The sequence below is a fragment of the Pholis gunnellus genome (genome assembly GCF_910591455.1).
Source record: "Pholis gunnellus genome assembly, chromosome: 24".
NCBI lineage: Eukaryota > Metazoa > Chordata > Actinopteri > Perciformes > Pholidae > Pholis > Pholis gunnellus.
In genome coordinates this window covers 7,800,238-7,817,026 of record NC_136551.1, presented here as the reverse complement: position 1 = coordinate 7,817,026, position 16,789 = coordinate 7,800,238, and the positions used below count along the sequence as shown (strand labels likewise).

Below are 16,789 nucleotides of genomic sequence, written 5' to 3'. Positions count from 1 at the left end.
ATACTATGAGTGTTTTTGACATGCTATACTATGACTGTTTTTCGACATGCTATACTATGACTGTTTTTGACTTTTTTCGACATGCTATACTATGACTGTTTTTGACATGCTATACTATGACTGTTTTTCGACATGCTATATCATGTGATCATGATTTTGGCTTCCCACAAGTAAATGTTCCACTGCAATATTGACGTTTATAAATGCATGCTCTGCTCATAGAAAACTCTGCTGCATATCAAATCAGGGGCCACCAGGGGGAGATCCAGATGTTGATTTCATTTTGGGTAAAAAGGTTTTGGTACAATTTTATTTGTGCTTCCAAGAGAAGCTCTGTGAAGAAGGACCCGTCTTATTTCAATGCAACTATTTGTTCATTAGCAGGAATGTAGCACAACATGGAAGTGAAAGATGTGCTCAATACAAATATGTTGACACTAAATTCATGATTTAATAATTGTGATCTCAATAATGATCAAAATAATCCTGATGATCATTTTGGCCATAATCGTGCAGCCTTAGAGAATATGCAGTCGGTTTTCCACACTAAATTTAGGGGAAATGTGCGGGTTAATAAAATACAATGTTTTTTGAAACTTTGGCATCTCCAGTAGATGGAAGCAGTCCCAAAGGGTTGAACAATTTAGTGAAAAGTGGAACATTTTGGAGTAAAAAGAAAAAAAGAGTCCAAAGTCTCTTTGCTGCCACTCAGAGAACACAGCAAAGAAAGTAGAAGCAGAGTTCAGGGTATCTGTAGATACAGACACATAGGAAAATACTACACATTATACCTTTTAAAAAGATCATTGTTTAACTATAAGCCTACTGGTTATCTTATATATTTAATTTGAAGCCTGGCTGACTCAGGCCGGTGCTGTGCCAGACTTGTTCAGTCCTGTTGTGCAACACAGCAACCAGTTCATATTTTCCCATAACATACTGTTCACACATGACTCATTCATAATGAAACATGTTTCATAGTTATTCATAATCCCACGTCCACTCTAAGTTGATTTCTTCAACTAACAACGTGGTCTGTTCACAAACAAGTGGCGTCACGCGTCATCGCAAAACTGGCATTACCTCTGTGGACCACTTAATTCAGAAGGGAGAAAACTAAATGTTAAAATGTATTATTTCATTTCAAACGTCATCGCGTTTGAAAGTGCACGTAATGAAAGTATGTTTGGCAGTTCATAGAAACACGAATGACGTTTTTAAATGGGTTTTACCATAGGTTTTAACCATCCTCCTCCCCCTCCACCTCTACAGAACAAATGGTACGGTCCGCGAGTGTCCGTCTCCTGCACTCGGTTGCTAGGAGGCGAAGAACGCTAGAAATAGAACGCAGTGAAAAGCTCGACCTCACACTCGTCCTCACGCGGCACAGTTAGCGGTTCTACTTCATTCATTTCTGCGCCGAACGATAACTCGTTGGATTTGTCGGTATGGGACGGTACGACAGGAACGCATGTTTACACGATGTTTTGCTGCTTTGACGGTTATTCAAATTAGTAGTTTACAATGGCGTCCGAGTGTACTCAAGAGGCAATTCTCGCCTTTCTAAAGGAGAAAGGGGGCGAAGTGAAAAACACGGATTTAATTGCGCATTTTAAGGTCGTATTCCCGGAGGAGCCTGAGAAGAAAACTGCTGTCCGTGAGAAATTTAAAAAGTACGTGGACAACATTGCTTTTGTAAAGACTGAGAGTGAAGTGAAATATGTCCGCCTGAAGAAAAAGTTTCGCGGGACAGAAACCGAGTCGGTAACGTCCCGAGAGGAACTCCGTCACCGTTATCCTGCAGGTTCAGACAGCCGTCGAACTCGTGGCAGTGACGCAGAGGAGCTCCCAGCCCAGCCTCGCGCCGCAGGAGGTGAGGCGCATTCACCTGGCGCAGGTTACGGAAGTGACAGCCAGGTGAGAGTTCCGCATGTTTTCAACACTGCGAATATTTTTACAGCGCAAACGGACGACACGAGTGAGTGTGGCGACTTTGTTTGTGTAGTTGAGGAATTGGACAGCCGCTCAGGTGAGATGGGAAACAGAGGAAGCTTCAAACGAGAGAAGAGGGACTCCAAGAAGAAGCAGGTTGTAAACGAGCCTGAAATACCAGAAATTTCAGTGACTAAAGCTTCGCCTGTTCCTGCAGAGGGATCTATGTTCATCCTGCTGGGGCCTGTACAAACCGGTACTACAGGACAGGTAGACACAGGTAGTGTTGGACTCGGCCCCAGAGACAGACCAGTTGAGACAGAGCCTCTTTCACCAGAAGGCCTGAATGAAGTAGAACTCATTAACGTGGGGACCAGGAGCTCAAAGGGATCCCAACGGCAAGTTCCCTCCAGACAGCCGGAGTCAGACGAAGAGGAGGACGAGGATGAAGGGCAGTTGGACACACACAGTCTGTCTGGGAGCGAAGGACTCGGCAGCCCCAAAGGCAGTCGTAAACACTTCATCAAGGTAATGATGAACAGCTCCCCCCAGCTGAGGCGGAGCATGGTGATACGCAGCTCAGTGTACCTGTCCTATAGGAATGACGGCGACTCGGCTTCCCTGGTCTCCTCCGACCCGGATGACGACAGGACCGCCATCGCTCTGGACCCGCTGGAACACGAGTGGATGATGTGCGCCTCGGACGGGGAGTGGGGCAGATTGTGCCCCCTCCTCGCCACGGAGCCGAGCCTCGTCCTGAGGAAGGACTTCGTCACCGGTTTCACCTGCCTGCACTGGGCGGCCAAGCAAGGCAAGCCCGAGCTGATGGCGCTGCTCATCAACTTTGCCAAGCGGCACGACGTCCCCATCAGCGCCGATGTCCGATCCAACAGCGGCTACACGCCGCTGCACGTGGCTGCCATGCACAACCACATGGAGGTGGTGAAGCTCCTGGTGGGGGCCTACGACGCCGATGTGGAGATCCGAGACTACAGCGGGAGGAAGGCCTGCCAGTACCTCACTGACAACGTGAGTGTGGACATGCGGGACATAATCGGAGCATACGAGCGTGCTGACTCAAAGAATACAGACCGCAGGGAAGGAGGCCGCTGGAGGTTCTCCAAGGCTCTCCAGTCCAACCTGAAGCCCCTCAGACTCCTCAACCCCAATGACCAGGACTCCGTGGACGGCGAGGTTCCATCCAGAGAGAAAGTCCTCAGGAGGAAGTCCTCATTCAGCAGGATGAAGCCCAAACTGCAGAGGCTGCGCTTGAGGACATCGCAGATTGTCCACAGCACCTCGTTCCGAGACATAGAGGAGCAGGAGGGGTCCGGGAGAGGTTCCTTTAGGTCCAGACCCAAGACATCTTTCTTTGGGTGAGATCAGTACTGATACAGGACAGGAAATGGTTTACAGGGATACCAACGGTACAAGCATACAGTGATGTAGTGATGTACACTGATATACTGAAAAAAAAAAGTTTTTAACCTCAGCTCTGTTTTACCTTGTGTGAAATGTTCCTGTATGAATTTGGTCCACTCACTACATTTAACCCTAAATGTTTGTGACTCGTTTCACCAACATTTGAGGTTAAAACAAAGTGACAGACCTCTGAAAATACTAAAGCCACCTGGAGCGGGCTAAATCCAAGAAAGTGGATCAATCCTCTGGTTAGTGTGCTGCACAGCACTGACGTTTACAAATGGGTTACATAACAGGAATATATATCCACTGTTAGGACAGAGATATTATTATATATATATATATATATATAATCTGTTATTTTGCCAGCCAGCCTCTTTCTGTGTAAGCACACATTTAACAGTACTGATAGTATTGATACAGTACTGTTCATATGATGTCATATCGTTTAACCGCACACTGAAAACTGCTGACTGTTTTCTCCAGTAGGACCGGATTGATACATTGGCAGGGCCTGTATCTTGGCTTATTAGCAAAATGTCACACTCGGCACATAAATAGTGATACAAATGAGTATTGCCTGATATATTGTCATTTTTTGTAAAAATTCAAATATGTACATCCTGTATCATTTCCACCGTTGATCTATTTTGTTACATCTTTGCACATTTGAACAAAAACAGCTCTTAGATTCTTATTTGCACATTATAATTAGTTACAGGACACAAACCTTTATGTTAAAGGAATAGGAAATATTTCCTCTGGTTACTTGGACTGGGTTAAGGGGCCATTTTAAGGTTGTGCATGTTTGACTGATTCAATCAATAAAACTCTGTTATTGCATATTCATAAAGGCTTGTGTTTCTGATTTGACTATTTTTTATGTGACCTTAAATCAGTTGAAGAGGTCTTTAGGGGTTTCCAGTGGTCCCTGAAGGGGTCCTGCGGGGTCCCCGGCAACCCTTTTCCCAATTAGAAATCAACAGTTGGACAACTATTCTTCACGCACTAGTTCTTCTTGAAGCTTTGCACCGCATCGACGAGTGTTCATGAGTGAACTGTGAGATGTGGCTGAAAGCTCCAGAAAAGGCTAGTAAGTGACGGTCATGTTACCAAACTACTGTTCCTTAAATGAAGGTTCCACTTCTCCACTATAGACCATGTGGACAACAGACTCGTTTTAAAACCAGAAGTAAAAAAATAAAAATACAGAAATAATATCAATTGTATACATGTAAAATAAAAATAAATACATACGAAGCAATTTGTTAATTAGTGTTTATGAACATATTAATTGGTGGGACATCTTAATCTGTTAATATAACTGTAAACTCACATGACTATAAATAAGTACAATCTGGAAGAAAGGCATACTTCACAGTGATCATGGTAAACCATTTGTGCGCAGTAGAATCAGTTTGATTGGAATACAGTTTCTGATGCTGAAACACTGAAATGTATCCAGAACATTAAACAGAAGAGTTCAGGGCAGGCCCAGGATATCAGAAACATAAATAAATGAACATGAACTTTTTTTATGCTTATAGAAAGTAAGACGACACCATGATCCGGGACGACGATTTACATTCATGTAATCTTTGAAAACGTATCACATATAGTTATAGACTTTCATTAAAGAGCAATTTGCAAGAATTTGCTAAAACAACTGGTCACTGTAGTTTTTATGAAACACACTCAAATATAGTATAATTATAAGACGTACCCACAGTATCTGCATTAAACAGGTTTGGATCGTCAACTAACGCTAAAGCTATCAGCATGTGGAGACTCTGAGTTAAATATGTGAAATAATATTGCACTATAAATACTAATTCAATATATGAATGTAAAGATTCATTTTTATTAAGGCATTTTTATTACCACTTTGTGGTATACAAATGGAATATTTATACCCTAAAACTGAATCCACTTAAAGGGCCGGTGTGTAGGATCTGGCAACTGGAACGTCGACCGTGTTTCCTTTCAGCAATTAGATAGGATTCAATAATTCATTCTTTTTGGCATAGAGATAAATCAAAATGGATGAAAACTGAACATATAGGAGTTCATTGTCTGATGATAAGATACAGGTCACACTGTGAAATCACTGTTTCTATTGGTCGACTGTGCACATTTCTCTTCGGGTTTACCATTTTCAAGTTTGAATTTAATACATTCTCAACAATTTTCATGTTATTTCAGTTATAACTGAATAACAATTGCAGTTTTAAACACGTTGTTCACGTGAATTTAAACTAAACTAAACAAAAAAATAACAAAACTACTATGTTGAGTAAAAACCTTATAGTTTGGCTTAAAATACGTCTGTTTGTATTCTCCTTGGATGATTTTGGCGCTTTGTGATGCAAGCTGTAGCTGTAAAACCATCTGTGTCAGCAGATGTGGACGGCCTGGAAGTCTAGATGTTTGAGTGTTGGGACACTACATGAAGTCAGGCAGCGCTTCGGTAGCACTTGTGGCTCTGGAGGATGTGGAACTATATCTGAAGGCCCACCAGCTCACAGCTCTTCTTCCACAGCTCGGCTTGTAGCTCGGAGTCGTAGGAGCTGTCGGAGGACTGAGTCTTGTGGCTGTTGTACAGGTAACAGGCGCCCACGCCCTCCATCTCAGAGGCAGCTGCAGCATAGATGGATATGGACGCTCCCTCTGCTGGAGTCTGAGGAGCATGCAGGAGAAACCATGGAAGTTTAGTTGATGAACATGAGGAGGTGCGCATTTATAAGATTTGGTCACTACATTAACACTGCCACCAAATGATTATATAAGGCTACTAGTTGAGAACATATTGCCACCATTCTCCAACGCCATTTGTTCTCTCACATCCCTCTCATGTTGGATGAGAGTCAATATCACAGAACCACTTACAAATGTCTGACGCAATGAAATATAAACCACTGGAGGAGCATCGAATGGAACGGACAGGAAATCATTCCGGTGAAATGTAGTTGATGGCACTGATATGTTCTATCCATTAACGAATGAACAGGAAATTAAATCCTGAAACTACTCTGCTTTTGTCGAGACTACTTTCCCAGGGACCGGGTTTATTAGGCAGGGAGAAAAAAAAGAAAAAAAAAGTATTCTTTCAGAACAAGGTTTCCTGTTTCTGTGTCAGGTGCGTTTCACCACTGCCCCGCCCCTTTACAGTCTATTGACTCCAATGGGAGAAGTGAACAGACACTCAGGAGACAATCCCCTTTGTCTGAGACCTTTTTTTTGTCTCAGCAACACGCTGATCTGGCCAGCCTGTGAAGACGTACCCTGAACAGTATCTTGGCCACGGGTTTCTTCAGCGCCTGCGCGATGCTCCACAGGTTGTCGTACAGCGCCGTGTCCACCATGCCGGGGTCCACGGCGTTGACGGTCACCGGGAAGCCGCCGGCCGTAAGCTGCTCCTGCAGGTAGTAGGTGAAGAGGACCAGAGCCAGTTTGCTTTGGGAATAAGCACCGTGGGAACTGTAGCAGATCCTAGAGAGGGGGAGAGGGACGCTATCAGAGTCTTTGTCAGCTTCACACACTGAGCTCAACAGTGGTTATGGTTCGGAGCTGTGAGTTGACTATGTTGGTTTGAAGGCTCTTGAAGAAGACATACAACAATTAAACAATTATATCTAAAAGCTAGACATGAGTACAGGTTTGTTGCTGTATAAACCAGTAGCTCTCTTCAAAGCGAATTTATAGTTCAAGGACTTCCTTTGACAGAAAAAGCTGTTTGAGCAAACGCTGTGTTGCAGAATGGAACCTTCCAAAGCTGCTCTGGTGGATTTGCTGCAGCTCTGTAATCTCTTCAAGTATTTGCAGAAAGCTAAACACAAAGTCCATTTACACATTCAAACTCACGCTTTACATAATGAAAATCAATACAGTTTACAAAACTTTGAAATCTTGTATTTACTTAAAATGTGGCACTGATGGTACCATGTTGACCAAGATTTTCAAGCACCAATTGTTAAAACACGCTATAGATTTAATTACAGGCTGGCTGGCCTGGGATCAGGCAGCCAAACCAAAGGACAGATGTACAAATATTGAATTTAGAAAGAGAAAGGCAAGCATTTTAAAACAGCTAAGGCTAGCCTTAATCTTCTTTGCATGACTTAAAATGTATCTAAAATTATCCTTAATTACTTAATCTCTGTTACTTGTTTAAGGATTCTTATGCAGGTTGATTTTAACACATGTACTTTGTTTTCTTAGTATTTGGTTAGCTTTTCTGCAACAATATCACAGGTTTTGCCAGATACATGGACGACTGTTCATCTTGAATACCTAAACCAGGTTGTCTCCACACACGACACACGACACACGACACACACACACACTTCCTGAGATGAGGCGATGCCATCGATCAGATGAAGGCTGAAAGGACTGCTCTGTATTCTTCTTTGTGCTATCTATGAGGCAATATTGCCATGAAAAGCAATAACTGCAACAACAGCAGAGCACAGATGATAGATGTCTGACGTCTGCACACGGACTGATTCTTCTTCTTTACCACAGTAAGGGAATACTGCAGACAACAGAATGTAGCATCATATCATAGCCAAGACTGTAAAATGGTTTCATTATTCGGATTTGGGCTAGCAGCTCCGTGGGGCTAAATGCTAAAGTCTGCCTCATGTTCACAAGGACATATTAACAAATTTACTGTTCATCGTGTTCACCATCATAGTTTGGTGTGTTAGCGTCTTCTGCTTTTGGCTGTTCCCATCAAACTCCACCCAGAGAGGTCCTGACCGGGGATCGAACCCACTACCTTCATGCTTTGAGGTGACAGTGCACCACGCCGGTGTGTTAGCATGCTACCATCTACTAATTAGCAGTAAACTTAAGACTAGATAACTAGAAAGTCAGAGGATCACTAAAATCATCAGTAGGACTAATCTGAGGGTGTGATGTGCTGATAGCACTTGTGTTAAATTCTAAATCGCTTGAAAATATCTTTGACTATTGCGCTGTGTTTATTGCCCTGCACCAATCACCACGCCGAATTCCTTGTATGTGCAAACATGCCAATAAACCCGTTTTTTGATTCCGATTTCAACCACGCACTGACTGACTGCGTCGTCAGAACCCTCAGAATCATCAGCATCAGGAGCAGCCGTATCCTGGTCAGACTGCACCGAGATCGTTCCCTCTTCCTCTCACCTCCTGTTTAAGTCATCCATGCGCACGACGCCGGAGTAGTGTGTAGCGGAGGACATGTTGATGATCCTGGAGCAGCAGCCCTGTTGCCCCGACCTCTTCAGCGTGCCCAGCAGCAGGTTGGTCAGCAGGAAGTGGCCGAGGTAGTTGAGCGTAAAGTGGAACTCAAAGCCGTCCTCCGTCTGTCTCTCAGGAACCATCATGGTTCCAGCTACACGCACAGAGATATGCTCTTAGTGTACGCAGTGTGTCGGTGTGTATGATCTTCTCTTGCATGCATTTACAGCAGCTTACCGTTGTTAACCAGAACATGGAGCGGGAGACCTCGGTCTTTGAACGCCTGAGCAAACTGCCGCACTGATTTGAGCGAGGTCAGGTCTAAGAAGACAAACTCCACTGTGAACAGAAAAACAGCCACGTTAGCACAGATTGCATATCATCCTGTAAAGAGGTAAACAAAGAGGATCGGATGAGTTAGTCAGACCCGTTTAAACGGTTTAGAGATTAAGATTGAAATATTAATATAAGCATGAAGCGCTGGAATAAATAAATAAAGAATACAACATATAAGACATCTTCAATCAATCATTTTATAGAGTATGTGGGCTAAACCACAGAGCTGAAAGAGACTGAAGAGCTTTCACATTGCATCCATTGTTAATACAAAGCATATTGATAGGTGCACACGGAACAATTTAGGGGAAAACTGGAAATGAAAATAAGTTAAACAGCTTTGAAACTAGAATGCGTTCCCCCTAAATCCTGGTTTTAGTTCTTAGCAGCTTCACGCATGTCATTCATGTCAAGATTTTATAATTTAAGGACCTCTGTGTCACTTTAAATCAGTCTAACAGCTGGCTGCTTCCGTGAGTCCCATTTAAAGCCGCTTTCATCAGCACTCCTCGGGCCTCGGGCCCAGAGCAGAGCACTTTGTACAAGTTTTGTATTTTAGAAATTGATTTTCAAAATGAGAGGAAATAGGTTAGATTCATGAAATCCTCAGGGGAAGATTTATGTTAAGCACAAACCAGAACAAATGACTTCAACCACATAAACCCTTCAATGGCATTTCCTGGTATTTCATATTCATTTATATTATGTTAATAAAGTACAAAAAAAGTTGAGTATAGTATTTTGGAAAAAGTCATAAAAAGACAGTATAGTACGACTAAAAAATAAAACATTATGATGAAGAAAGTCATAAAAACATCATAGTATAGTAGAGAAAAGCTATTTAAAAGACAGTAGATCAAGACCTAACATCCAGATGTTTACCCCCGTAAGCTGCACACAGACGGAGCAACCTTTGCAGCAGCAGTTCTCCAGATCTTTGTCACATCAACATCAGTTTTTAGTGGAATATAAAAGCTAATATTGATTATGAATATCAAAAAAAGGATTGGAAACTTTTTTCAGAGATGGCTAATTTAAAGAAAAATAGAATTCAGAAAAACAGAATAATTCAGACGACAAATGACTTCATACAGCCAAAGTCTTAGCTTCTGTGCATGTATATTTGAATAGAGAACATTTAGTATCTATTGGCAGCTTTGGTTTGAAGGCTCCGCTACTCTTTCAGCTCACATTCTATACCAGACTATTTAAAGAGTTCTTTTCTTTTGTCTTAAATGACATGTGACCAGAGACGGACAGATGATTACCTTTCCCCTCGACGCCTTCCTCTTGAATCCTGCCGACGGCCGCCGCTCCCTCCTCCCTCTCGTTTCCAGCTGGAGATGATGGAGATCAGAGAGACTTGGTGGGCGGATGTCCAGCAGATATCTACTACAACTCAACCGGACTGGCTAAAGCTCACGTCGCTACTAATTATTCATTCTGTCTGAAAATGATTAGCTGTCATGTATCAAGCTCGGCTGTATTTACTAAACATTTTGACAACATCACATGTTTGACTGAAATGTAAAAAGGTGGCCGATCCTGGTGGAGCTTTCACACTCCGAGGTATTTAGAATAATCCACCCTACCTATGACAACATGCATGCCGAGGCGTGCCAGGTGCCTCGCTGTCTCATAACCCATTCCTCTGGTGCCCCCCGTCACAACGGCAACCCTTCCATTCCGCTTGGGCAAGACTGTGTAGGAGAGAGCGGATCACATGACAACATTATCCAATCCTTCATTTGCAGATGTTTTTAGGACTCAATATGATTCAATGTTTGTGTGAATAACAGGTAGTGTCATATAAACTATGTCAGGACAGGAACGTGTAATTATTCAAGAATCAATTAATATAATTTAAAATACGTTGCCCCTGTGAAAGATGAATAATTGTGAGTGTATTCATAAAAATGCACCAATGTTACAATAAAAAAAAAGGAAAGTCAAACAGTCAGTAAAATGTTGAAGATCAAACCTTTACTTTCATAGATTGCTTTTACATCATAATCACATGTGCCAGTGTTCTGCACAGCAAGACATAAAAAAAAAAACATCCATCACAAAAAATACTAAAAAAGTGAATTCACAGAGCTTAATCTTTGAAAAGATTTCTAAAATTCTTTTGGTGTTTGATTACAGGTGCGTTTGATCCGATGAAGATCTACTGTGTGACAACTGTAGCAGTTTAAGGATTTCCTCTGATTAATGCGATGGCAAAATAAAAAAAACGTGATTTGTATAGTTGATCTATAGGCTTTAATAAAGTCCTTCAGGTTTGAAGTTTTTCCTTTTCTTTCCTGAGATGAGAAGATTGATTTCAATCTCATTTTTTAACAAAGTACAACAAGACCTCCAAGTTCCCTAGAATTCCTTTTAGAATGACTATGTAAGACAATATAGGTAAAAACTCTTAAAAAAAAAGAAACGGTAATTACTGGTACAACAGTTCCATTACAAGGAATAAATTCATCACACTTCTTTGACTTTTTGCTCATTTTAAGCACACAGTCACTCAAGAGGCTCTCCTAAACGTTGTCCAAATCCCCCTCACAGGGTTCAGGCTCATAGTAGCTTCTCGAGTTCTCGTACAAGAAGATCTGCTGATCTACTAAAGCTGGAGCTATGCGGTTCCTTTTCCCACACAGAGCAGTCCCAGAGGGGCCGAACAGCCGGTGACACGGCACACTGGTGGCAGGAACACACCAGTACTTCTGGAGCACCTTAGGGAGGGCGGGGAACAAGGGCGCATGACTCGACCACCAGAATAACGGGTCTTCATTCAGACCGAGGACTCTTTGTGCTTTGTAGTTGCTCAGCTCCTCCAACACCTGTGCATGCAGCTCCTCCTGGCTCTGGTCTGTATTGAACTGACAAAATATGGCAGCCAAAGGGTTGTCTTGGGTTGAACTCCTGGCAGATTCTCTTAGAAGCGCAGGCTTTTTGCTCGGTGGCTCATCAGAGTCCAAGGAGAAATCATCTCGGCACGGTCGCTCTGCAATCTGCTTCTCCAGGATCGCTTTCACCTCCTCTATGATGGTACTCTCAACTTTGGAGCGCTCCTCAGTGGACAGGAAGGGCAACTTCTTGTACCGAGGGTCCAAAAATGTAGCAACGTTGAGGAACGTTGAAATGTCTTGCGACGTATCCTGCGAATAGGTGCTGGATAAGACCTTTGAGATGATCTCTTTGGACATGCTGATCTCTTTGAGGTCCCCGTCATTGACCTTGAGGGTGGTGTTCAGCAGCATATGAAGCACGGGCCGAACCATGCTGATGGTTGGGTACCTACAAGAAGTGATCATGTTCGCCACAACTTTAAAAGGCTGAAGGATTTCAATCAAGCCATCCAACAAAGCCCAGTGAGTGCCTTCAAAGCTGAAATGATGACTGCTGGAACTCTCTCTAAGTGTCGCAGTTATAGCAATTTGTTGCTCCTCCAGTCTTTGCAACATTGCCAACGTGGCCAACCAAGACCTGGGCCTGTCTGCGATGAGCGCACACTGTGGGAGGCCATGCTGCTTCTGTTTCTCCTTCAGCAGATAAAGCGTCGGTTCTTGAAAATGGTCGACCAGTTTTCGGCAACATCCCAAAAAGCTGTCGACTCGCGGCAACTGGAAGGCTTCGTCCACCGCACGGTTGATGGTGTGTCCGAGGCAAGGCATTTCCACGGACAGGTCTAGGAGTGAGCACGCTTTGACAACGTCAACTGAACTGTTTGTGGTGGCACCGCTGACTTTGTGAGTTATCCCCCACTCAACGAACGCCTCGTACATCGCTCTGGTGATGTTCTCGGCCGTGTTGTCCTCTTGCACTATGAAGGTTTTAAGACACTTGTTGATCATGGAGAAGCCAATAGTACTACAGTAGTTAACTGAATGCATAGAGAGCGAAATGTAGGTCCTTTTCTGGGTTTGGCTTTGCCAAAGGTCAGTGGTCACGCCACAGTTCACAACCCCAGCAAGCTCGCAGAAGACCATGTCCCGGGTACGGCAGTACATCTGAGGGAGCAATTTAACGGCCACGTCACTTTTGCTCGGTAGAGAGTACCCGGGATCGACAGTACTCATCAAGGTCTTGAAAGTAGGCTCCTCAACTACAGATACAGGGTACAGCCCCTCACAGATGAAGTTGATGACGGCCATTGTTAGATCACTGCGTCGCCTGTTTTCATCATCTAAACTCGGCTTTAGGTTTGTGTCCTGGGACGGTTGCTGAACAGGTACAAGCGAAGGCTCGGTCTTTATCCTGGAGAACGCCATGGCAAACGCCTCGCGCATCTGATCCGTGTTGCTCCTCACAAATGCGTTGAATTCTACGGGGTGGTTCTTCTCAAGGTGGTACATAAGATTGGAGGTGTTTCCGGAGTAAGCGATTTGACTCATACATACGCGACAGTATATCCGTTTCCAGTGCAATATGAAGCCATTTGCATCCGAGTCAAAGCCAAAGTATTTCCAGACTTTGCTTTTTGCCCGCGGGTGTGACACCAGTTTGGGGGCAGAGCATGAAGGTCCTGAACTTTTAGCCTCCATCGGTTCCTTCACTTATTGAGCACCTAACAAGAATAGTGAAATACACATTTGAAGGATGCGGTTAAAAAACAGTCGAGCAATTTGTGAAGCTACGCTGAGATGGGATCTTGAAAATCAGTCGGCAAGGCTCACAACAAACTAGATCACAGTGAAAAATCATAAACAGTTGTGCAACACATTCTACCTTCATGAAGTTTATAATGTTCCGTTTTTATTGACATCGTTTAAGAGGTATTCAATAGTAATTATAGTGCCGTTTCGAATTGTGTTTACACCATATGACCAAACATGATCATACAGTTGAATAAACACCTCTCTACAACTAAACACTGATTATAACCTTCATGATGGGAGGATTTCTTGCAGGACTGTGGTATTAGACTGCACACGCTTTAGCTAGGTGTACCTAATAAACTGGCAACGGAGTGTTTTCAAATGGGGTTTTAATAAGAGCTCTCTCGACCACATTTGTATTAGCCTGTTATTAGTTCATTGTAATTAAGCGAGAATACAAAATGATTCAACACCAGTGATCTGTTGAAGGATTTTCATTCAACACAATTCAGTATTTGGTCCCCACTAGTTGGCATTAAAACACCAAAGAACCAGTCTTCATCATTTCAGAAATCAGGTCAGTGACTGGAATGAGTCACTTGAGTGCATACAAACTCAGATTAAGGGCGTATTTCAAAATGGAGGCGAAACACACGTAGTGCTTTAACAGGACTGATGTCCAAACCAACAACAGAAAGAAATGAAAAGAAAATTCATAAAAAGAGGGCAGCTGCAAAACTGGAATTTTTGCAAAAAAATCACAAGCCAGTCAGGCTTTATCTTTTAGTCACGGTGTGGGAAATTCCATATAAATAACTAGAATTTAGGAAATCCTCTTACTAGCTGATAAATAGCCTGCATTCTCTGTGAGATTAGAAGTGTGTAAACCTCAGGTCCAACCCGCCTCATGCTGCCTGGAGACACAATCCTCTCTTTGTCTTACTGTAGAAAACTAAACTAGTATTTGTTTGTCACACATGAAGGGCGTACTGATGTAGTACCTCGCAGTGGAACACTGCGCTGCTTTCAACATCAGTTTGAGTAGTTTGTGTGTGTGTATACAAGAGCTATATTCATAATCACAAAATATACATTCTATTAATAATCACATATACTCAATGAGGGTAAAAATATCTTCATAGTAGGCTCCAAATACTATTCTGTTATGTCTTGGGACATTATCGAATAATGTAATAATCTCCTAAAAAATGGAACACAATTTGCACTTATTATTGAAAATGGAATAAAACCAATATTGTGATAACTTAAAAAGACTAGAGTATACATTCCTAAACATGACATCAGTGTTAAATATGATTGTTTTCAGTGAACTACCATGACACTAAGAGTAGTATACATTTTCTATACCATACTTGTGTATTACATTAGTCGGTCAAATGTTATTTCAGTATCATTCCGGCATTTTATTAAATTGTTGGTCTAATTTATTACGCTATTGGGTTTATTACATTTTGAGGTCTTAGCTTTCAAAAGCTAAAGTATTAATGAACGAGCTCACATTCAATACTTCATGAAACCCTCAGAATGAATTTGAATACAGCTTAAAAACAACAATAATCTATAGATACAATATCAGTCATGAATTGGCTATATGATATCCGACTCGTTAACGATGTTCATTCCTGACTATTGTTTTAAGACTTTTTAAAAATATGCCAAACTCGGTTAGAAACATCCCACAGTCCCTCCAGCAACATCTCTGTTCACTACAGTCGCATTATTTAGATTTGATTCATCATTATTTATTTTGTTGGAAGATTATGACGGACTAACGCTACATTTTACCGATCATGTATATGTAAACAGTCCCATTTCTAACGGAGATCCGCATGGAAACGGCACATATCGTGCATGCCGGGAGATTATAATTTCAAAGAATATCATTAGCTAAATAAAATATACATTGATTTTTACCTGGTAGCGTGAACGATCTGTTGAACATCTGATAGAAGAGAACTTTCATTCCGCATAGATACAGCCTGAGGAGAGGCAGCAGCACGGACTGCAGCCACATTATGCTTCCGACCGGTACAGCTTCCGACTTCGTCTGTGCTTCACGTCAAAGTGTCCGACTCGGAGCCTGCGAGGGATTTATCTGTCCGTGGTTCCGCCTCCAGGAAAATGGCGTCACATGATGGAAAAGTTGGTTCAGATGAACTGTTAAGACAAGAAAGCTTACTTTTAGGACCCTCTCTTCTTCCTAGTACATTTTAAATGAATGCATTGTACTGTAATGTAGGCTTAAAGTTGTGGTCTAAACCACCACAAACTCATTTAACACACTCTTTCGTAGTACAAAATGTAAAACCTTTGTATTAGTATTTATTATGCGTCATGTCTTACTTGTAAAAATAAATACTGTATAAAAGATTCTAATAGGTGATTATTCATGAGTCATGTGTCAAAACCATGTAAGCTACAGGATTTCCTAAAGAGAAGGAAATATGTTGAATCCTTTTTTTTTTGGAATGTGGACAGTTTTCATTCATATAGAGCGAAGTGACAAATCATATCGAGCAAACGTTTTTTTAAAGTGACATGCTATAAAACTGAGTTTTATTTAGTCTAGTTACGTTGTTATGTTTATATTTAAACAAAAACCATGATCTTTTTTTCCAACCATAAACAAGTTTTGTTTCCTAAACCCAACAAATTGTTTCACAATGATAACCAAATGTCATTGTGCATTTCTGCAAGCGTGATAAGAAACATTTATCAAAAATAAAATATATATATTTGCTCGGAGGCCACTTTTGCAAAATGACAGTAAACAAACTGTTTTTTGATTAACAACCTCTATTAGTCGATTTAGATTTTTTCTGTATGCAGTCCGGCACCTTATTTACATTAATAGTACAACAAATCTCATTCAATCAATTTATTTTTATTGTGAATTAGAAAATGGTCGTCGGGCCACCAGGCACCCAGTCTCACTGCCCACATCCTCACTAGAGGAACGCACAGACAGGACAAGGCTACAGCCTACAAGTGCAGTTGGCCACGTTTTGTAATTATTCACATTTACTTCATTGATAACAGGACCACTAAATGACAAAAAAAACACAGAGTGTAGTTAACTGCAAATTATGTATGAAGCCATCTATGCATTATAGGCTGACGGAACAACTCACCATTTGAACTGGCACACACAGACTTGTTTGAGGAACCGTGATGGATTGAACTGGTTTGTACCCGCTAACATACAGATGGATTTTCCTTGAAGTTTGGATTCACATGATATCAAATGAGCACAGTATGACAGT

General features: G+C 42.0%; 2 protein-coding genes across 3 annotated transcripts; one reads left to right on the top strand and one right to left on the bottom strand.

The window, feature by feature from the left end:
- The first annotated feature begins 1,425 nt into the window (after positions 1-1,425).
- Positions 1,426-4,151, top strand: LOC306715162 (ankyrin repeat domain-containing protein SOWAHC-like). Its single transcript, XM_079185438.1, has one exon. It carries the CDS (start codon positions 1,525-1,527, stop codon positions 3,310-3,312), a length of 1,788 nt encoding a protein of 595 aa, XP_079041564.1. The 5' UTR covers positions 1,426-1,524; the 3' UTR covers positions 3,313-4,151.
- Positions 4,152-4,660: 509 nt separating this feature from the next.
- On the bottom strand, positions 4,661-15,560 carry dhrsx (dehydrogenase/reductase (SDR family) X-linked; the record flags this gene model as incomplete). Of its 2 annotated transcripts, XM_079185327.1 has the most annotated exons (7): positions 4,661-6,031; positions 6,636-6,843; positions 8,524-8,731; positions 8,815-8,916; positions 10,182-10,250; positions 10,506-10,613; positions 15,441-15,540. In XM_079185327.1, 7 exons carry the CDS (start codon positions 15,538-15,540, stop codon positions 5,852-5,854), a joined length of 975 nt encoding a protein of 324 aa, XP_079041453.1. In that variant the 3' UTR covers positions 4,661-5,851. The 2 variants fall into 2 exon arrangements, with proteins under 2 accessions (XP_079041453.1, XP_079041452.1); XM_079185326.1 differs by lacking the exons at positions 4,661-6,031; positions 6,636-6,843; positions 8,524-8,731; ... (1 more) ...; positions 10,182-10,250; positions 10,506-10,613 and adding an exon at positions 10,894-13,474 and having other exon boundaries at positions 15,441-15,560.
- Between the last annotated feature and the right edge of the window lie 1,229 nt (positions 15,561-16,789).

Bases quoted from the DNA above. Each gene is read 5' to 3' on its own strand.
- LOC306715162 (XM_079185438.1), top strand. From the start codon at position 1,525: ATGGCGTCCGAGTGTACTCAAGAGGCAATTCTCGCCTTTCTAAAGGAG.